The sequence below is a fragment of the Aspergillus nidulans genome, chromosome I (genome assembly GCF_000011425.1).
Source record: "Aspergillus nidulans FGSC A4 chromosome I".
In the NCBI taxonomy this organism is placed as follows: Eukaryota; Fungi; Ascomycota; class Eurotiomycetes; order Eurotiales; family Aspergillaceae; genus Aspergillus; species Aspergillus nidulans.
Window position 1 is genome coordinate 3,043,587 of NC_066257.1, and position 21,887 is coordinate 3,065,473.

Consider the following 21,887-nt stretch of genomic DNA (forward strand, 5'->3'; position numbering starts at 1 on the left):
AGCAGAGTCTCTGAGAGAGCGGGCTCACCTACCTACTCAGGTATAAAAGGCAGCGCCTGGACGGCCCCCCAATCAGAGTCAGCCTTACGTCCGAAGCTCAGCCGACTCCCCTTGTCCGTCTGGTAAAAGGATATCGATATTAGTGATACCTACTCGGTAGAACGCTATCATTACGGTTCCCAACTCCCCCACTGCACAAATCCTAATCAGCCTTCCTGCCATGGCGCTATTTTCCGCCAGTAGTTGGTTCACGCTCGGAGACGCGTATCCTGCATATTATTTAACCTCGGCTGATCATTTTCCTTAAGGCGATCTACACTTAGTGTCTCGAGCCCAAAGCTTAGGGATGGATCAGTCTCTCTGCCACAGTTTTACATCGCATTCTTCCCACGCGTTTCAATCATAGGGTCAGCAAGCAGGTGTTCGTGGTCTAGTTGCTGAGCTTATTCCTACCTATTGGAGCTCATTAGCACCAGGGCTGTATAAGAAGTTTGTTTGCGTGGCACAAAGGGTCCTTAAATCAGCAACCACTAGAATAAAGGAAGTTTACTGTTATTGGGTTGGCAGGCAGAGTCGGTCCTTCGTCTTTTCTCGTCTATTCCGGCATGCATTTTCTTCTTAAATGTTGCTTTAAGCTTGGTGTGACCTGTGGGCAAAGTGTCCTTGCGTAATCCTCGCATTCCTGAGTTATCTAGAACTGCTAGAGTTTCGCAAGTATACTCCACATATCCTCTCCTCCTGGCCCTTGATTTTTCACAATTTCATCCTCCCAGTAATTTGGGTTGACTGTGGTCTTGTTCAGGGGATTAACACGATGAGCGCGGTGGAACAAGTCTTCGTAGACCCGGCCATCGTAGCGGCCAAGAGCACTAAAACCGCAGTCAGCCGTTTTAACTCTGAGTAAAATAGAGCTCTGGATGGCAATTCACCTGTCTAGCAGATAGTCTGGGATCTGCCATGCGTCCACTAATCGGACAGCATGTGGGCGTATACGGGACGTTAACTCATTGATGCGTTCCAAGACTGCGTCGAGGTCGTGTTTCGATGCGGCGTTGTGTGAAAAGACTATCTAACGTTAGTTTACGCAATGAGCTGCATTTTTTGCAGCATATAGCGGAACGTACACTCATATTTTTCAGTCTCTAATGTGGAGAGAGAAAAGAGGCGGTAGAGATCCCAGAGGACATCTTTAACCGCCGCAGACAGCTCCGTGTCTGAGCTGAGGGCGTTGTAAAACTGCGTTACAAGGATGGATTGTGATTGTGCTGAGGATGTTAGTTCCTGCTCAACGAGGAGAGATTCAGTACCTTTGCTCAGTCTGTGTAATTGTGTCATGATGGATGTCCATCCTCTTTTTCTCACCACGCGCTCTCGGTAGACATCGTAGGCCTAAGTCTCGTGTTACTGTAGCTCGGCATGCTGTACTCGGCATGCATAGTGATACTCACGAGAGCGGTAGCCCTATGCTGGAAAGCCTGGACCAGGTCGCCATCATTCCGCAGGATATCATAATCACATTGCCGGTCACCTCTGTCGGTCTCTCCTCCCTGTATTTTGGGGAAATACGTCGTAAACTGTACATCAATTTCGTCTTTTTCCACCTTTGCCACTGATGCAGAAACAACAGAGCCCATCTTTTTTATCAGATAGGCCGCTGTCTGCTGCGTAATCATCCAGTTGTCCCCCTCGACTGTAACCTTGGATAAGTAGTCTGCATTCAACTGCACAAGCCCGCTCCCACCGCCGTATCCATGACCCCCGAGTGCCCGTCGACAGGTCTCGATACCGTCTGCTGCAAGAGTTGTGCATAGGCTTTTGAGCCCAGAAGACATACTATGCATGTATGCAAGAGAACTAAAATCTCCCGATTCAATCTGCCTCCGAGTACGAGAGTACACATTCTGCATTGCCAAACCCGTGTAGTGCAGTGCGAATGCCGTGGCGAGAAGAGGCAGGATGCGTATCTGCACAGTTGGATAGTCGAGGACCGGCAATTCAGGGCTATTCTTGGAAGCGTCGTCGCGATCCTTGAATTGCCGGCGGATGGCCGTATATCGAACTGCTACTGTCACGGCGCGGGCCAGCACAAGCCGAGCATGCTGGACTATTTTTGAGCGCATGTATGTAAGCGTCCCGTAGACGAGAGTGGGTTGAGACGGTTTTGAATAGCGGCCTGTTTCGGGGTTGACCGAGCAGTATCGCGAGAGCAGCGCGGAGTGGGGGATCCTAATCCTATCAGTTTCCGTCAAGTTTATAACATGAGTTGCTCTAAGGACTAATCATTACCTGAAATTATTAAACAGCATGTATGCATTGTCCATTGTCGCGTACCCATATTTTGGCCCGATGTCGCCAATAACAATGCCCTCAAAGGGCTGGTGTGTTTTCATATCTCTCACTTGGACAATGAAGGGATGAGGTCCATACGAGATATATTTCGTCCCTCGCTGATCTCCAGAATCTCCTTCTGAGGTCTGGACAGGGTCAGGAAGCATCAGCTGTGCAACCACAACCGCATGGTTCGCTGTCCGGCCGAGCGTCCCGTTCCACCATTTACTGGCAGTGAGGGTTGGACTATGCAGCACAAACCCTTTCCTTGTTCCATCCCATCTCGCCTGAGTCTCAAGTCCACGGACATTACTCCCATGTCCCAACTCAGTCTGTGCATAGGCCCCGATTATCTCCCACTTCTCTATCTTCGGTAACCATTCCTGTCGCTGCTCGTCACTCCCCTGTTCCTGGATCGTCGTGATGAACATCCCCATATGCAGCATGTACGGGCTGACCTCGTCCACCAAGTACTCGGCCATCTCGTGCTCGGCGGGTGTCCAGCCATGTTTGTCTGCGAGGCGACGAACGAGTTTCGCGCGGGCGAGCGCGAGCTTGAATCGGTCCGGGCGAGAGAGGTTATGCTGCGTCGACTTGTTCAAGAGTGGTTCCGATTGAAGAATAGGGAGTACTTTGTCTTGTAGGGCAAGGAAGCCATCGTGAGAGTGAAGGTGAGTCGAGAGTTCGTCAATAGAGAGGTTAGAGCGCGCTCTCTCGGATGCCAGGACAGAGGCGCCACTTGGTTCGGCTGGGAGAAGGGAATCTGTAAAATCTGGCATGGCGAATAATGGCGCAGGTGTGGAATATCCAATTGGGCCCCTACCACTTGATGTGATGCAGCTGTTGCTTGTACTGCCAGTATAAATCCCCCTTCCCCACCTCTGATATACCCGAGGAGGCTTATACAAAACGCCGACGAGTAACCGGCGGGGTTCCGCCTCTCGCACCCCAGCATTCTCTACCCTAGCCTGGGTAATCAGAGAGATCGTGCGGGGTAGAAATGCCATGTGCGAGAGCTATAATATTGCTGCGCGTGTCCGATCCGGAGCGATATTCGTTCTAGGCACCCTGCTGCAATGGCTGGCAAGCTCGCCACTCCCGGCGACAGAACCCTAACTGTCCCACTGCACAAGGGAGACACTGTCCTCCCAAACCTCCCTTTCTTTGAGAAACTCCTCCGCTATGCCCATCGTCGACCGCCGACTATCTCAATTCGCGATGTGCATGCTGGTGTGGAAAAGGGCTATACCCAACTGCTGACTGACGCGCTTGCCCTGCGGCGCGCACTGAGAGGTCGTCTCCGTCCAGAGACGCTGAGGGATTTAAACAATGACCATGAGGTGTTTGTCGCGGTGATTGCGCCGGGTGGATATGAGTACACCATGGCTTTCACGGCTATCCTGGCGCTGGGAGCTGCCGTGGTGCCAATAAGTATGTCAGCCCTAAGCCATACTTACTTCAGAAACGGTCGATGTCTGACTTGCGTCTAGCACCCGCTCTCCCCGTGCAAGAAGCAAAATCACTCGTTACCCGGGCTCAATGCGTTGCTGTGATATCGACGAGTGAAGTAGTGCCCCTGGCACATGGCATAATCCAATCTATTGTGGCCTCAAATCCAGCCACTGAACTCCCTCATTTAGTAACTTCCCAGTACCTACAGTCCGACTCCCTGCCCCCGTCCAGCATAACAATCTCCTCAGATCCAGTTCCAAACATGAACATGGCCGCTTTGGTGATCTTCACAAGCGGTACCACTGGACCACCCAAGGGCGCCGTCCAGCGAAGAAGCTACATCACCTCTGCCGCCGAGGACGTGGCGGATCACTACCGACTCACGGAATCGGATACAGTTCTGCACATGTTACCAGTTCACCATGCGACCGGGATAGGGGTGACGTTTCTTCCGTTTTTGGTGGTTGGGGGATGCATTGAGTTTCGCAGTGGAGGATTTGACCCGGAATGGACGTGGGAGCGGTTTAGACAAAACGCCAACCCAACTGGGGCCAAGGCGTTGAGTGTGTTCTCTGGCGTGCCTACGATATATACGCGTCTTAAGCGGTACTTCGAAATACACATTTCCCCTTTACCGAGCATAGAGCAAGAGCAGTATATTGCCGGGGTCAGGAGAATAAGGGTCTTTCTATGTGGGACTTCGGCGCTCCCAAGACCAATCCAAGAATTCTGGACGAGAATCTTAGACGGAAAGATGATATTGACACGGTATGGTGGGACAGAATTCCATACTACTCTGAAAGCTGATCTCGATGGGTCATCACCGGCAAACAGCGTCGGAAGGGTGTCTCCGGGGGTTGATTTGAGGTTATCAGATGAAGGAGAGATCTTGGTGAAGGGGCCCAATATGTTTTCCAAGTACCTCCATGATACAAACGCAACATCAAAGGCACATGACAAGGATGGGTATTTTAAGACAGGTGATATCGCATCCTGCATGGGGGAGAGCTACTTTATTCAGGGGCGGGCTTCGCTTGACATTATCAAGAGTGGCGGGTACAAAATCTCGGCTCTTGATATTGAGCGGGAGATACTAGGCCTTGATTATGTCTCTGAGGTGATGATTGTCGGCGTCGAGGACGAGGAGTTTGGGCAACGGGTTGCGGCCGTTGTTACGCTAAAAGATGAACACAGAGCAAGCGGGTTGTCTCTAGAGAAGCTGAGGGGGGATCTAAGGGGGGTGCTAGCGGGTTATAAGATGCCGACTGTCTTGAGGGTAGCGGGGGGCGAGATTCCCAAAGGAGCGACGGGAAAGGTACAGAAGAAGGTGCTGGGGCCAAGATATTTCCCTGATGGATGGCGAGGGTTGGAGGAGGTGCAAGTCTGGGATCCACAAAAGATGCAGCCTAAGTCGAAGTTATAATTGGTATATTGTCAATTGCTCAGTGCATGAGTTTTATAAGAGTTATTGGTAGTAAGATAGAGTACGAGTATATCTTTGGCTGCTTCCGTCGTTCGCGAGACCGCAGCCGCAAGTAGTAGAAGTATTCTTTGAGTACACTATATCTTCGCTTTCGCTGGAGTACTTGTCAATCGACCATGAACATAGCTGATTTGCTGAAACTTGCGAATCGCCTCGCCCCAGAGCTCCGCTCGAAGCGCCGCATAGACCCTATCACCAGTCCTTAGTTTAGCACACCTTAAGCGATTAGGTATAGGATATGTACGCACCCCATCTTTGCTTTCGGCGCCCACTTCCTTCCCATCTCCAGTGCAACGTCGAGCATCTCGTCTGGGTCGGCAATAGCATGCACAATACCATCCCTCAATGCCTCCTCCCCCGTCCACCGATGCGCCTCGAGGAGCATCTTTGCGGCGATGTCGGGACGCAGCTTCAACCGCGGTAGCGAGCCAATCCCGTCAAAGTGCAGCCCAAGATTTACTGGGGGCATAGAGAAGAAGCCGCGCTTGGAGTTCATGATGCGGTAGTCGTGTGCCAATGCAAAGGGGCAGGCACCGCCGAAGGTGTGGCCGGTAAGCAGGGCAATTGTGGGAAACGGGAAGTCGAGGACTGTATGCACTAGCTATTATTCATGAAGCAGAAAATCTCAGCCTTGCCTCTCGGGTCCAGGATGAAGATACGCACCGGATAGAACCCGTCCGAATTGGCGAACGGGTTGGTGTCCGACTCATCGAGTTCCAGCCCGGTACACCAAAACTTCGCATCGCTCCCGCGCGTGATTACAGCGCCTTCACTGTCAGGCCCAAGAATCTTCTCGACTGTTCGGAATGCGCGGATAAGCTCCTGGCAATACCATGTGTTCAGCCGGTTCTCGGGCGGCTTCTGCATGGTAATGATGAAGACATTCCCGTAGCGGGAGAGGGTGAGGTTGCGGAAGGTTGGAAGATCGGACATCGCGATGATAGTTTAGATAACCGTCAGAGTTCGCGCTGCTAGCATTCTAGACCGGAATCTTTATTCTTGTCGGCTGCGTTGAGGATCGCCATGAGATGCGGGGTCTCCAGATGAAGTTATCCGAGTGCCGACGAGTTGCCTGCGGGGAAGATATGCTAGACAATCATCCATCATTGACCATTTTGCCTTTTGAGCGCAACCGTCGCGTAGTCGTTGGCGGGATGATAAATATTTTGAACGAGAAGCAAACCTTTGTTGCCAGCAGCTGATGGTGTCTGCTCTCGCCCTCCAGATATATATGTTATCGCCTCGCGGTATGTCCATTTTTCAGTTCTAGAGGCATGCCAAACCTAAAATAGGAAATATTTTTAGTAGAGCTTTTAATCGATCAGGGAGAAACATGTGAAGTTCTGAATGACCGAGACACCGTAGCATTGTTAGTCGGATAGATTCGAAGAGCTGTGTTGAACAAGGAGCACGTGACGCGCTACCTTGGGGAGAATCAGCTTCACGCCTTAGCAGTTCGACCTCTCTCCATTTGATCAAGCCCTGCTTCCTCAAGGCCAGCTTACAATGCCTACTTGATCAGTTACGAGATTACAATACGTTATCGACGCCCACATGGCATTTAAGAGCCTCTTGCTCCGAGCTCAAGGTCGGCTCCGAGTCCAGCCTCGTCTAACACAGCCACGCTTGCATGGCACCGTCTAAGACCGTCCCGTTCAGCCTATCAAAGAAAACCGGGGAAATGTGCATCGTGTTGCCGCTCTTGAGAACTTTCATACCTAGAAGTGCTCCCATTGGCCGTTGGGTGACGCGCTCGTGTTCAAATTAGTTTGGCTGCTATGCAGGTGAAATTGCCCCCGCGGTCCTAGAGGTGGCCCAGTTATGTCGATGGCGGAAGGGACTGACCCCTTATCTCCACCTGTGAAAGCCTCGACTCTTGTCATGTTCTGACGTTGACTCTGGAGAGTTGGTGGCTACTAGGAGAAGGTACGATGGTCTTCCTGGACTAACCGATTTTCGTCCCTAACGTGGCGGTTTAGACTCATCTCAGCTGCCTCTCTTGGATTGAAAGGATGACTGCTTTCTGCGATCTTCCCGCTTATCTTCGTTCCGTGCACCGCCAGGTCATTCCGAGCCGCTTCTGCGAAGGTGGAGATGGAGCGAATAGACCAGATTTGTGAGGACTTCTCGAACCAGCTTCTGAGGTTTCGTGAGAGAAACTACGAGGCTCGACCCTTTTATCCGAATGGGACGGCCAGAGATGTATTTTGGGTGAACCAACAAGGCCTTGAAGAACTATTCCGAATTATAATCCCGACCGGCGGTTTAAGCAGCGATCGCGACCTTGTACCGGAGTTAGTACGTCGTGTCCTCCGCAGTCTCAGCAAGGTCCTTGCTGTTGTTGTTCGTATCCGTGTCTCGGGCGACGTAGACATTCTGCGACAATTTCTTGACCTCATTATCCACGATAACGACTTCCGCCATTCCCCAAAGCTCACCGACGAGAGCCTCCCAATATCTCTTACCGACGCCGAGTCCTTCTTCCATGGTTTTGCTAATGAGTTTTTCGACACCCAGTTTCAGTTCTGCGCGATAACATTACGAAGGGAAGGGGATATTGTCTACCAGGATTACCGATCCCAATGTCCTCTGCCGTACAAGAAGCAGGAGAGGATAGGAGCCGGAGCTTTTGGCGAGGTCTATAAGGTCAAAATTGAACGGCGCCATCTCCGGCTGACAGGTGACCGGACAGGAAACATCGAGCCAGAATGGATAGCGCGAAAGGATTTTAGAAGACACCAATCCTTCACAGTCGAACTGGATGCGCTGAAAGAGATCATGGAACAGCCTCAAAAGCATGATCATCTGGTGATGGTTCTGGCAATTCTGCAATACCACGACATCAATAGTCTTTTCTTCCCCTTGGCGACCTGTGACCTGCAGCAATACCTGAGCGGCAAACATGATGGCGACCGACCGGGTCCTATAACATTGGAGGAGAAAGCTATCGTGTACAAACGAGGGGTCGCGTTAGCCGGGGCGTTGGCATTCCTCCATGGAGGGTCAGGTGGCAAGGTTTGTCTGCATCTTGACTTGAAACCAAGCAATGTGCTGGTCTTTGATGCCTTTAACCCCGAGAAAGAAATATGGAAGATTACGGACTTTGGTTTGACTCGAGTGAGAAACAATGAATACTCGAGTCTTGCGCCGGGAGTGGAAGGGATCTATCTCCCGCCCGAATGTGCTACACCGCATGATAGGGTCACCACTCATAGCGATGTCTGGTCCTTTGGTTGCATTTTCTCGTTGGTCATAACGTATATACTCCATGGGACCAGGGGTGTGACTAAATTTACTCTCAAACGTGGCGAGCGAGAAGAAGGTGACTATTTTTACATCAAGCCCAGGAACTCAACTCCGCGGGTCGCGCCTGCGGTAATTTCCTGGTTTGATTACCTGAGGAGGAGCGCAGCGGGGGACGAAAAGGAGTCGCAAATGATCCGAGAGTCGCTCGACTACCTGCAAAGCAAAGTTTTGCACCCCATCCGACGCCAACGGGCTTCTGCGAAAGACGTCGAACTCTCCCTAAAAAGAATCCATTCTACCTTCACCCAAGAAGCTACTCCACGTTCCCCCACATTTCCACAGGACCATCCAGGTCACGCCTCGTTCCCAGACCGTGTGCTGTCCTGGCTGAAACATAGAACCTCGGAGTCCACAAGGTCTCGACTGCAAAGCTTTCACTACAACCTCGGGACGAACGGCTTCGGATTTAGATTCTCCCCGGCAGATGGCGACTACCTCGTTTTCTTTTCACCGCAGAGGATCCTGGTTTGGACGGTGTCTAGGATCATGGCTGCCCTGGATCACGGGTCGGGCATTCCAGAGCCTCAGCTTCTTCGAATACAGGACGGGACTATTAGATCATATGCAGTCAGCTCAAACGCCATTTGTAACAGCCTAGAGGGGGACTCTTTTCAGGTAATCCCATTGTCGTTTCTACTGTTATCTTCTGCTAACTCTTCTAGTGTGTCATTTATGACGTTGAGACACCATCCTCGTCCTCTCGTGTAGGTGATGGTGTGAGAGTCTCGTACGACCACATGGGCTCTATCAAACGAGTTGCAATGTCATCAGATGGTGCTCTCACGGCATTTATCATTACGGACAGGCCAAGAGGGTCTGAGTCCGAATGCAGGATCTACCTTGCCTATACCCAACACCTGATGGACACCGCAGAGGAAGGGTGAGCCCTGTCTGGCCCTGGGACGGCTTAAGGAAAAGAGACTGATGTTGACAGAAACACCTACTCTATGCCGCGCACTAGCCGCTCCAACTCTGTCTCAGACAGTTCCCTGATGTCAATCACCACGGCCGCCAATCTGATTTTTGACAGGGTCTCAGTCGGTTCGGCGGCCCAGATGCGGTTTTTAAATTTTACACCAGACGGGAAATTTCTCGTAATGGTCAAACAAGAAGGTTCACGGTTCTCCATCAGGGCCTGGGAGACTTATAGTGGCAGATGCAACAAAGACTTCTCAGTGGAAATTGCGGTAGGAGAGCTAACCCAATAATTTGCTCACCACCGAACTGACTTTAATGCTAGGAACCCTGGGCTTTCCGAAACCTCTTCACTACGTGCTGCCTCTTCGTGACGAAAGCTACAGAGCCTTGTTTAGCCATGGTATCTGACCACCGTCGCATCCTGCACGTTAATCTGGCGAGGCACACGTACAATGATCGAAGACTCAACGTTGACGTGGATAGTATGTTTGTCTGCGATGATGGACACACCTTAGTTCTCATCGGCAAGAACAACGGGCTGAGAGCATACTTATTACCTCTTCAAGCCCTGGATAAATCCAAGTTTATTGGGATCGCGAAGATAAACCGTCTATCATATACTCCCGCCCTCGATGATGCCGCGGTCAGAAGAGATGCAAATGGACATTTGAAGCTGCTGATCGCCAGTTCCTCTGGAGCATTCTTTGATATGGATGTCAGTGCTGAGGGTTGAAATCTGAGTACCAACTACAATCTATAATCCAGCCGATGCATTTTCCGCCACCGGATCCTCTCGTCAAAGCAAGATAGAGACACCAAAAGCACACCCATTCCTGCCTACCGCTATGCAATCTAGACTCTGCCCTACCTGGAGAGCTCAAACCATCATTGCTTCCGTTGTTGATCGCTCAGTACGCTGCTTGGCCTTTTGGAAGTACCACCAGTAGCAAAGAGTTGCCGCTGTGAGAGGCACCGAGCAAACGATGTAGATCCAGAACTGCGGGGATACAACAATATGACGACTTTCGTCCATCTCAAAGAATGAATTCATTCCAAGGAGGGTCTAAACAAGTTAGTGCTTGGCTTACCATATAGTATCGCCGCCACTTACTGCCATAAAGGTTGCCGGGAGATATACGAGCGTAACAACAGTTATGACTCGGACCGTGGTGGAGTCGCGCAACATGAACTCGGTCTGCCGTTTTGAGATGTATGCATCCTTGAACGATAGCGTGTCTGTAATATGCGCCGCAATCCTTGAGGTGCGGCTCTGCAGTGACCACGCCGCCTGGCCGTACGAGTTTACTGTGGCGGAATAGTTGTTGAGCAACTGTTTCATCATCTGCAAGTCGTGTTTCTCGATCTCCCCGCATTCACCCAGAGCTGCATTGGCCTGGTGCAAGACATCAAAGGTCTTGTCAAGCGACCGGAAGATCGGCTGCATGGCTAAACATCGGTTCTCAGTATTGCGAACTGCAGTTAGCGATTCGTGGTTGACACGCAATGGTTTGTCAATTTCGGCTGTCACCGTGATATTGGCCTTGATCATCAGCAAAGCTAGATGGTGGTATTAGAGGAAGGCAACCTACAATTGGAAGCATGCGGCCTTCTAGGTGCCTTAGGTACTCTCTCCAAGCAGGAAAGAAGGTACCAAAGAGCATGCTGTGGATGAGGAGGGGATTGCGCTGCAGCGTCGACCGCTCGGCTGGTGATAAAAGACAGCGCTTGAGACGGTCTTGAAATTTGCACTCTGTGGTTGGATTTAAGAAGAGCCAGGTACTGTTTTTCGTCGCGAATTCATATTTGTGATATACGCCTGTTTGTCGTAGTACCCAAGGATCTCTCCCCTTATCGACGGGTGATTTATCAAAAGCATACTTGATAATGTAGATGATTTCTTTCTTCGATTAGTTTGAACGCTTTTGTAGCTGCACGAAACCGGCACCTACCGATTGATTCGGCGCTGAGCCTAAGCACTGGGGCGCTGGTGAAGCCCTCTTCTACTGCAATCGTCTTTTGGAAAAAGGACAATGGCAGTTCGAATAAGTTTGACGACGCGCCAACGATATCAACAATCTCATCAAACATCATGCGAGTGACATTCAGCGGCCTCCAAGAGTTGCGCTGGTTGATAGATCTGGTCGGTTAGCAACGACCTACTTGCACTGATGGATGACCTACAGAAACCTCAGCGCCCTTCCTCCTCTCTGAGTGCTATGAAGACTCCTATATCCCCGGAGTTCGGCAAGTGAGCTCAGTGTTCTCTCGGTCACTACCCCTCATCTGGTCAATAATTGGCCATACAGCATTGGCTGAGATGATGCCTACCTAGGTCCCCAGAGTCGACATCGGTCCAAGTCACCTGGCAAAGCGACTCAGACAGGCTAAAACATCTCCGTGCCTCTGCGCGGGATTGACAATCCTCGGTGTATGGAACGAGGGAGTATAAGTCGATAATATCCGACCTTAGGAGATTGTCTGGGAACCCCTCTATAGCGGGTGCATACGATGGAGTCATCGTATCAAGCTCCATGTTTGTCATCGTCGCTATTGCAGATATAGATCGACGGCAAAATTTCAGGCGATCTTTGATTTATGAGAACTTATACCAGGAAGAGAAAAAAGTGTGCCTTGAGTGATCTGAGTCTGAAAATGAACGGAGACAGGATAGCGCCACACCACAAGAACACGCGCCATAGACAAAAGCAAACACAGCAAAATGCGAAAGAAAAGACAATGATTGGGTCAATATGTTCAGCCTTCCCTCCATCTGCCGCCGAAAGTCAGCCTTCCACTAAAGTTTGCGGTGCAGGTTCTGGCTTATTCAGAGATCGCCCTAGGAGACGGTCAGTCTATTCTCAGCCACCGTCATAGCCCCAGCCCCAGCTCGTGCTCTGCCAACGGCCGGGCACTGCTTACTCACTCCAATTCTTCCTATGAGATGTTAGATTGGGAATGTGGTGGATCGATCATACGGCCATATCCCGTACCTCTGTTACTTCTTCAGGCGCGTCGAACGACCAGACATCTTCGTACAGCTGGACCAGGACCGGGCGTCAGTAGGATCAGCAAAACAACGGGCTATTGGGGCTTACGCGGATATGAAAATTTAGGCCAGGGTGTGTAGGAAACCTTCGTTCGAGGAAACCCTGCAGCTTCGTTCTCGTGAGATAATGCGCCGAGGCGTCTTGTCGCCGACACATAGTGGACGGCGTCGCCGATGTCGACGGAGGCGACAACGATATAATAGACCGCCAGCTTCCAGTCCGACTGAAACGTGACATGCGTTAACCGTCAAAATACTATATATAAGAATAAAGTACAACGTGGGTACTAGACGCTCCCGTCGCGGATGCAATGCATCAAAGGATGGTTATACGACCATCTCCTGAATCCTGATATTATACGAGGGCCCCAAGGCAACAGAGCAAGAGGCTCTGCAGCCCTGACCCATCAGGTGCGTTGTTCACGCTGGCAAAGGAGGGGGAACGAGATAGGGTCGCGCAGGTTGATTGGGTCGCTTATATCTCCTCGCTGCTCGGGACTCGTCGCAGCCATAACTTCCTCCTATCACAGCCCCGGCCAAGGTAGGCTGTTCACATCGGCAGAGGGGGCATCGCTCAACGTGGACTCAGGCAGGTCTAGCCTTGCTTTGCTTTTATTTTACAGCAATTTATTAGAAATTTTTAAGCTAGGTGCTGACGTCTAGCGCCCGAGGCATAACTTGCGCCAGCCTCCGCAAAAATACTTACGATCTGTCGGGACCCTTCTCTCGTATCCACCGCTGCGATGCCCAAGATCGACAGAGATGGCATCGAATAACACCCACGGTAACGACGAATATGCGCTCAACAAGCTCGATGATCTCACTTGGTTGCCGCGTGATTGGCAGCCCTCCGCTGGCTTGGGTGATACCTTGCGTGTGCCTGAAACCTCCAGCGCGCAGCCGGATTCGATGCGCTCCAGCTCCCCCGGCCTCTCGGACAGTGTGCCTGGGGCCCAAGGCGAGCAGGACGATAACAATATGGAAGACATCATTATTACAAACCATGAGAGGGATCGCGTGAAGTAAGGGAGTTGGTAATCTGCGTCCACAGCATGCGACAACATTGACTGATAATTTCTTCTGTAAACATTTAGACGGCGACTTCGAGGAATCCATGTCTTTGTAAGGCCGCCGAATCGGCTCAATAAAAACATGTCATCTAACTACTAGTCAGATGATTACTCTCAGTGGAGTTCTTGGAGCGGGCCTATACATACGGAGTGGTACAGTTCTGCGCATTGGAGGGCCGGGCGCTGTGCTGATTGCATTTACGGCGATGGGACTCCTTGCTTGGACAGTCATGCAATGTCTGGGCGAATTGCTTGCGCTGTGGCCCATCTCTGGTGCGCTGGTCGAGTTCGTGGCCAAGTTCGTCGATGAGGATCTGGGAACCGCCGTTGGAATCGCGTACTGGTCGGTTCAAGCGTGCCTTGCCTGGTTAGTGAGTCGGTCTGACATGTATAGGTTCACGTACTCAATCAATTTTGCCGCCTTGATTGTCGCCGCCGCTGGAGTGCTTGACTTCTGGGATCCTGGCAAAGCGATTCAGGGGACAATCATGTTTTTCGTGGTGCCGCTGTTCCTTGTCCTTTTGAATAGCTTTGGCGTGCAGGTAATGCAACTGATTCTGCAATTCGTTGATGTTTGGCTAATGAGCCAGATCTATGGGTTAACGGAGGTCATTGGCGGCTCGATCAAGATCTTGGGAGTATTGGTTGTGATCTCGTGTATGATCACTATTAACGTAGGGGGTATGTCACTTCTACACCAGTTGATATTTTCAGATTAACCAGGTATAGCTGGAGAGGGAGGGCATATTGGTACTTTTAGTAAGCATCCCTGGTCCGTCAAGAGCGAGCTTTACTAACGATGAAGACTATAAGCACCGCCCAATGTTCCCAATCGACGAAGAGGCTGTTAACAACTGGGCGTCTGCTTTATTGTGAGTAGCTCCTGAACTTGTCCAGGAAGTGCTGCAGATTAACGGGAACAGTTACGCCTTTTCGATCGCTGCTTTCGCCTATGTTGGCGTCGATATCACGGCAGCAACCGCTCTCGAAGCACGCCCAGATAAACGTCACTCTCGAGACACGGCGGCAGATGTGCTTAAGGGCCGTTGGCCCTATATTTCGGTCCGCTTCGTCGCCACGTGGACCAGTTTCCTGGTATGGATAATATACTTCATTGCTGGATTCCTCATGAGTCTGAATGTGGAATGGAACGACGAGAACCTCCCGCGACTGTCTTGGCTAGGATCGCCCAGCGACAAAGGGGGCAAATTCAAGACGGACTCTGGTTTCGTAATCAGTGCAGTGATGTCTGGGATTCCCGGGCTGGCAGACATGATCACGGCCATCATCTTCGTCACTGCTGTGTTCTCGGCGAACACCAACCTCTACGTTGCGTCTCGGACACTGTTCGGCTTGACGCGAAGGATACAAGGCGATGGGTGGCGCTTTTTTGCGTTCTTCGGAAAAACGAATAACTACCAGGTTCCTGTTCGTGCGATGCTCCTCTCTCTGGTTTTCATGTGGGTGCCGTTTCTGTACTTATCGCCGCATAACTCGGCAGATACCACGATATCCAGCGTAAGTATCTCGTCTAGGGCCCGGTCCACTGCTATATACTCGAGAGTCACCCACTAACCGGTCTCAGCTGCTCGAAGTTTTGTCGCAGATGGGCTCTGTCAGCTGCATTATAGTCTGGGCGTGCGAATGTTGGGCCTTCATCCGTTTCTACAATTGGTGCGTACCTAGGTACTCGGCGTCTAATTGCTAGGCTCGCTAAACCTCGTCAGTTTGTACCGTCACAGAGATGAACTCAATGCATCCCCTCAGTTCGCCCGCCTCCGCCGATTTCCAAGCCAAGGCAGTGAAGATCTGTATCCATGGCGCTCGCACGGCCAGCCGGTTACGATGTATCTTGCATTATTCGGGTGTGTGTTCATCCTGGCCGTTGCGGACGGCGCAGCACTGTGGCACAACTGGGTCACACCGCGCTTCCTGTCTGCCTATTTATCGGTATGTTAGTCGTGGAACTCTAGCATGTTGAGCATGTTCCGCTAATATCTCCAGATTCTCTGCTTCATCCCGCTCTGGCTAGGAATCAAGTATTATAACAATTGGGGAAGTGTTCAATGGCGACTGGAAGACCTGTCTAATTTTGCCTTGGTTAGGAGGAAGCTTGAAGAGCTAGATGAGATCCATGACTTGGCTACATCGAAAGACGATGAAGTGCAGGAGAAGGGATGGGGAAATTTATGGGGGTTTATGTAGGCTGCTTTGGCCGTCGCGCGGCATACGATATATATAATTGAATCTATAATCTAGTGTTAATAGCTCGTGATCTGGACTACTTGGTAAAAGCACTGCCTGAACCATATCTTAATTCTCTGCTTTAGCGTGGAAGTGCGAAATCTCCTGACTCTCTACCTGCCAGGACAAGAGACGATCAACGCAGCACTTGGATTCCTCATAGCCTCTAACATATCTCTTTGCTGGGACAACAAGAGAGAGCTTCGTAAGCCTGGAAATGGGGACCCAAAACCGTCCTTTAACCCGTCACTTTTCATATGCTTACCCAATGAGGCATGACTATACCTGTGCCCTGCTGCCGCTAAGTGAATACCGGCTTAAATCGTGTCCTCATATGACCGTGAGTAGACAGAAAATCATCTTTGCTCACCAGTAGAGTTTCAAAGTGAGCATCTGCATATGTATTTTCGTCGTGAGGCATTAACTCTGTGCAGTCTTTTGGGGAACGTGGCCATTCGATTCCAGGTGATTATTTCTCGAGTAGGCCCTTGCAGGTTATCATGATTACAAAAACTCTACTCTATGTAATGTTCAGCGCGCAATATCACGTATGCATATTTGCGCCACACTCGTTGGGTAACAGTTTTCGTTTTATAGCCTCAGACGAGAATTCATGGAATTCCTGCATAGAGCACCCTCTTACCTTAGTAGTTGACTTGGTGCTTGAACTGAGATTACGTAGGTTGAGCTCTTAGGACTATAGGCTGACTCAACACCACAAACAATAGGTGCCCGCCGTCAAATAAAGCCTTATTGACTCGGCTTTCGGTACCTTGTAGAGCGGCACTGGGGAACTGTGTCAGACGATATCCATGTATTGACTGATGATCTCTTCAGACTTACAGGAATATCCAGCTTACGGGCTTATTGTGCATATAATATGAGCACTGCGAGTGAACGATCTTTGTTGTATTGTTAATGGAGATGAGGGATACAATCCAAAGGACCTATTGAGCCGGTTATACGACCTCAACCCAGTCGATGTGTTCCTCGCACTCTTACCCAGAAAGTCTCATAGGCACAGAACTGTTATAGCACCCAGCATCAAGATACGCACCTGTAATATTCCTCGCCGCAGTCTTCTTGCCAAACTCCATAATGAAGCCGCCATTGGCGGCATCAGGCTCATACAGTGGCCATCCCCGCCTCTGCAGGCTGCCGGGATCTTTCAAGAACGCCAAAAAGAAATCCTGGATGGCAGCTGAGGTATCGACCTCCAATTTTGGAACATCTCCTACGTCCTTCTCATACGTCCCGAAGATCATAAGCAGATCAGACCAATGGAACGCTCCAAGCCATGGCTCGGGGCTGATATTGCTAAAGTTCCCGGCCCACAGGTACCGATAGGTATCTAGACCATATTTATTTCGAAGCATTGCTTCCTCAACGCCTTTGCAAAGCCACTGTCTCTGTGTCTCGGCTGTAGACGTTCTGTTCGTAGTGGGCATCTCGCTCGCCGTGTTGGAGCGGATCTCTGGGCCCGTAGCCACTTTGCCGGCAAGATAGCGTGCTGTTTCGTTAGTGAAGATATATTTTTCATCGGCTATTATCTCGCATTAGCGCCGTACTTGGGAACATGAATGTAAAATACGCTTCTAGTAGGCACTTACGAATATAGTTTGAGAAATCGAGCTCGGGCGTGCCAGTATAGCGGTTAATGAACTCCTCAATCTGCACCCAGCTCACTTGTCGCATACATTCGAGTTCAGCATCAGCATCGTCGCCGTAGTTGCAGCCGAGTGCTTTTGCAACAATATCAAATCCAGCATACGGATCAGTGGTTGCTGCTGTCGTTAGGTCGACAGTCACCGAGGGTGGCTGCGACAGGACACCGAATTTGGAGACGAGAGGATCTGACGGGAAGGCGAGGGTGTACATGTGTGTCAGAGCGGCGCCTTGAGACTGGCCCCAAAGCTAATGATACTGTCAGGGAGGTTTGACTTGCGTTGGGCTGGGATCTGCTAACCATGATGTTTTGGGGATCGCCGCCGAATGCCTCGATGTTCTCAGAGACCCATTCGACGGCGGCGCGCACATCAAGTAAGGAGAGCGATGTCTCCTTCAAGGCGCGAGACTTCGGATCTAGCATGTACGCCCATGGTTAACCGGCTAAGCTAGACCTGTTAACTATACAACAACTTACTCCCAAAGATGTTCACCCGGTAATTGATCGTCACAACGATGTGCTCCTGCGATCTCGAAACCCACTGCTCCGGTACCTGGGAAGGGATATCGATCCCACCGGTGAGTCCATGGCCGCCGGTCACGAACAAGGCGACGGGAAGCTTCGATGTTTTATCCGCATATGAGGGCGTCCAGACGGCTAGCGAGAGACAGTCTTCGGAGGTGGACCATGCAATTGCACCTTCGTCTAGAGTCTCGCCCAGATTAACGAGCAGGTTTGGAGGCGCGTAGTGGTTGTAGTTGGTTACACTGGATGAGACGTATTGCGGGCATGCTGAGAAAGGTGAACTAGTTAGTATAGATACTCAAGCTGGGTGTGGAACAGCTTTGTAATTACCTGGACCATGTCTAGTCGAGTCGTACCGTCGCGATGACTTTTCGAGACGTTGAGGAGGAAGCCAGCGGAGGTCGCCGACGGGGGGCTTTTGCATCCAGTCAGACCTCCTTCTCTCTCTGCAGATCAGGGAATCTTGAAAAGTGTTCGCTCACCTTGGCGAAAGGCACGCGCAAGAACTGCCGCACATTAGGATAAGTATCGTTCAGCGCACCGATGAATGTGCCCGTCTGGGTCTCAACGGTTAGATTCGACCAGCTCGACAGCGTCCGGGGTGGCTGGAAGGTGAGATTGCCGTAATAGGGGGCGAATGTGCCCACAGCTGCAGTAATGAGCCACAGAGAGAAGAATGTAAGCTTTATCAAGTGCGCCATCTTCCCAGCCCAGCCGTAGCCTGTTCTTACACCGGATTTATGGCGTTTTGCTGGTCTTGTACAGTGTCACAGAGACAAGCAAAACAACCAATGCGGGCGTGAGGGGAAACCCTGTCTATCCTGCCAGCCGAGGACGGGGTTATGTAGACTAATGAACCTCTTGCTCAGTATATGGTCGTCGGCTACTCCGGACTACGCTAATCTGAAAAACCTAAGAGGCGCACCCTCATGGACGTATATTTGGCAGGACGACCAGCGACGGATCTACCTGCGCTTACCCCAGAAACAGGAATTACCCCTGATTCCGTGCAGCCGAGCAGCGTCGAGTGTACTGTTACTCCGCAGTAGGCTTCAGAATCCCAGATATGGTTGGTTTACGGCGGGCTCGGGTTTTCCGAGTGAGTGCGTGGGTGGGTGGGGATGCCCTAGTCCTCGCTCTCTACTGCTATTATTGTGGCGTTTACTGCGAGTATATTGTAACGGCGCAGAACCTGCATACTACATAATGTATTGTAATCTATCCCTACCCTCTAGATATCATGGATACCTATTCTCCAGAATGGTGCTTGAAAGGGTCCGTTTGATGAGACATAAACAAAAGGCATCGACAAATCCAGGCCACAAGAAGAGGACAATGGGGGCACTGCTACTCGACCACAAGCATTGAAGACCTTGATTGTGTATGCTGCTCGTTCTAGGCACCATGGATAGCAAATGGAACCACCGACGCGTGGCAACAGTGGGCCGCTGCGTTTCTAGAAAGCACGGATTGTGGATGATGTAACGAAAAAAAAAAATACTCGGTATATGCAGGTACTGTCTTCTCGTACTGGAGTCATTCCGTTAGACTTGCACCAATAAATGACATTTGAGGGCCGTAAGCGTTCAAGAGGAAGACCAGTGGCTTGATAACAAGTCTCAGACTGTCTGGGATGTGGGAGAAAAGGTAAAAAAAGAAATATTTCCCTGAATTAGGGCAAAGCCTAGCACCTAAACAAGCCATGATCGTCCTACCGGAACTCCCGAGTGCGTGGCCGGAACAGGTTCCGATGCCGGTTCCGAACCAAAGCAGTCCTAAGTATAGGGAAATTGCAAGGTGACAGACTGACACGCTATCATAGACACGAGTCTTGAAACTCGACAGTGGGGCCAATACCATATGCAAGATCTTGATCTGCAGGCGCGCATGGCGAATATTTAAACACTGCTGTTGTACCCAGCGATGTGACTGATATACAACCCATCTACCATGGTTGCGCTCAACCTCCTCCTCGCCGCCACGCCTCTGGCGGCAGCACAGTCGCTATCAGACCTCTACCTTGACAGTGCCCCTTCGTCACCCCGTCCTTATATCATTCCCCACTACGCCAACAGCCATGCCGTCACAATCGGCGCCCAGCTCTACCGGTTTCCCGTTACCGGCCCTGCCTCTGACTATGCCTTCACGCTGATGAGCACCAACGCCCCTGCCAGTGGCAGCCTTGGTGTCCTCCCGCACATCCATCAGAGGCACTATGAGAACTTTTTCAACTTCAAGGGCCGCTTCCAGCTGTGGGCACAAAAGGGGGATGGCGAGCAGGAAGCCCGGCTTCTGACCCAGGGCGACTACGGCTCTGTCCCGCGGAACACGACGCATACGTTCCAGATACTCGATCCAGATACCGAGATGGTCGGGGTTATCTCGCCCGGCGGCTTTGAAGACCTGTTCTACGCGTTGGGAACAAATTACTCGGACGCGACGAACACGCCGTATGTCCCGGCCGCCAGCAATGGGACCTCGTCCCCGGGGGCGGACGTGATCTCCAGCCTGCAGAAGTACGATGTCTACGCACAGCTGGACTTTGAGCCGACGCGAGACCTGGTCAATGGATCGTCGTCCACGACGTCGTCGTGGCACGCGATCGATTCCTCTGCGACACCGCTCGGCGAGCCTGGCCAGCCCTACTTCATCGCCAACAACTACGGCCCCAAGTATTTGAACTCTCGACACGGGAACTACCAGATTGTCCAGCCGCTGGTCACGAATGCACAATCGCAGGACACAAACTTCACGCTCTCCACCATTGTTATGAGCCGTCAGCATTCCGAAATGGTAGATACGTGGAAGGCCAACGGTGCCTGCGCATTCGAGGTCCTTGAAGGCTCGGTCCTCATCAAGATCGGTGCGTACCCTGCAGCTAGACTGGAGACTGGCGATGTCGCGTTTGTGCCGAAGAACACTGCGTTCCGGTATTGGACGACTGGAAGCTACGCCAAGGTGCTTTATGTTAGTGCCGGCCAGGAGGGTCTTGATAAGCGTCTGATTGAGAGAGGGGAGAACTGGAGCTATCCCACCTTCCCAAAGAGCTGGAAGAAGACGGAGTTGTAAATTAGGGTGGAACTGAATTTGATTTACGAGATATCAACTCCGAGGCTAGGAGCGCGCATGGGTCTGGCACTCTCTAGCCTGCTCAAAGCAAAGTCTCTAGGACTGAAAGGTGTATAGAAATAGTATTTTGTGCTAGCAGTCTTATTATAGTGTGAATAAGCACACCATTGAACTGTCAGGGCCCTATCCAAGTGAGTCCCTAATCTGAAATGTTCTGCTTGGTAGAGACAAGAGCAAGAACTCTCTGTCCTGGCTTGTTTTGGCAAGACCAGGGATACTTCAGTCCAGATTATAACCTCTACTAGCCGCTGCGTCTAGTACCTTGTATGGACGCTTCCATAAAGACACCCCGTTGAACTCTAGTTCGAAAAGCAGAGAGGCTGATGTTGGCGTCATGCTAAGAACGTAATAGACGACGGAATACTTGACTCCTTGCGAATTCCTCTTGTGCTGGAATAGTCTCTGTCTCTTGATATTATTTTAAACTTATATGTCTTACATGATATACCCTCCATGAACCTGGATACGACGTCTTGGAGCAAAAATCGTTTTGGACTGGGATTCACAGCAATTTAGATATTATAAGAATTATCAGTATAACAGGAAGAAAACAAGCTCGAATTGGTCGTCTCATGTACGATTTATGCCTTAATGTGGTTAGATGCGAGTTTGTGCAGGTAGTCTACAGAGATCTATCAGATGGGACACTATCAGCGTCAGCTGGATATCCTCGATTTTCTTATTACTACTCAACAGGAGCGCCACATAACACCGTTTGAA

At 50.9% G+C, this 21,887-nt stretch overlaps 8 protein-coding genes across 8 annotated transcripts, besides 1 other annotated feature; 4 read left to right on the plus strand and 4 right to left on the minus strand.

Moving 5' to 3' along the window:
* Positions 1-21,887: part of a sequence feature (contig 1.112 1..353724(1)) that runs on past both edges of the window.
* On the minus strand, positions 701-3,107 carry ANIA_06765 (acyl-CoA oxidase aoxB; the record flags this gene model as incomplete). The annotated part of the gene is made up of 6 exons (XM_659277.1): positions 701-869; positions 930-1,065; positions 1,125-1,389; positions 1,449-1,792; positions 1,835-2,232; positions 2,332-3,107. 6 exons carry the CDS (start codon positions 3,105-3,107, stop codon positions 701-703), a joined length of 2,088 nt encoding a protein of 695 aa, XP_664369.1.
* On the plus strand, positions 3,405-5,203 carry ANIA_06766 (uncharacterized protein; the record flags this gene model as incomplete). Its single annotated transcript, XM_659278.1, has 2 exons — positions 3,405-3,759; positions 3,819-5,203. 2 exons carry the CDS (start codon positions 3,405-3,407, stop codon positions 5,201-5,203), a joined length of 1,740 nt encoding a protein of 579 aa, XP_664370.1.
* Positions 5,201-6,196, minus strand: ANIA_06767 (enoyl-CoA hydratase/isomerase family protein; the record flags this gene model as incomplete). Its single annotated transcript, XM_659279.2, has 3 exons — positions 5,201-5,452; positions 5,512-5,864; positions 5,927-6,196. 3 exons carry the CDS (start codon positions 6,194-6,196, stop codon positions 5,341-5,343), a joined length of 735 nt encoding a protein of 244 aa, XP_664371.1. The 3' UTR covers positions 5,201-5,340.
* ANIA_06768 (protein ffkI) lies at positions 7,358-10,347 on the plus strand (the record flags this gene model as incomplete). The annotated part of the gene is made up of 4 exons (XM_050611112.1): positions 7,358-9,184; positions 9,232-9,449; positions 9,504-9,756; positions 9,810-10,347. 4 exons carry the CDS (start codon positions 7,358-7,360, stop codon positions 10,218-10,220), a joined length of 2,709 nt encoding a protein of 902 aa, XP_050467167.1. The 3' UTR covers positions 10,221-10,347.
* Positions 10,365-12,005, minus strand: ANIA_06769 (uncharacterized protein; the record flags this gene model as incomplete). Its single annotated transcript, XM_659281.2, has 6 exons — positions 10,365-10,550; positions 10,599-11,027; positions 11,077-11,384; positions 11,437-11,624; positions 11,669-11,759; positions 11,816-12,005. The coding sequence occupies 6 exons, from the start codon at positions 12,003-12,005 to the stop codon at positions 10,365-10,367; spliced, it is 1,392 nt and encodes a 463-aa protein (XP_664373.2).
* On the plus strand, positions 13,296-15,808 carry ANIA_06770 (uncharacterized protein; the record flags this gene model as incomplete). The annotated part of the gene is made up of 9 exons (XM_659282.1): positions 13,296-13,555; positions 13,628-13,655; positions 13,708-13,946; positions 13,998-14,284; positions 14,327-14,362; positions 14,484-15,121; positions 15,189-15,277; positions 15,331-15,553; positions 15,608-15,808. The coding sequence occupies 9 exons, from the start codon at positions 13,296-13,298 to the stop codon at positions 15,806-15,808; spliced, it is 2,001 nt and encodes a 666-aa protein (XP_664374.1).
* ANIA_06771 (uncharacterized protein) lies at positions 16,846-18,739 on the minus strand (the record flags this gene model as incomplete). Its single annotated transcript, XM_659283.2, has 6 exons — positions 16,846-17,357; positions 17,458-17,761; positions 17,814-17,929; positions 17,991-18,305; positions 18,369-18,453; positions 18,521-18,739. The coding sequence occupies 6 exons, from the start codon at positions 18,737-18,739 to the stop codon at positions 16,846-16,848; spliced, it is 1,551 nt and encodes a 516-aa protein (XP_664375.2).
* ANIA_06772 (uncharacterized protein) lies at positions 19,989-21,107 on the plus strand (the record flags this gene model as incomplete). The annotated part of the gene is made up of 1 exon (XM_659284.1): positions 19,989-21,107. The coding sequence occupies one exon, from the start codon at positions 19,989-19,991 to the stop codon at positions 21,105-21,107; it is 1,119 nt and encodes a 372-aa protein (XP_664376.1).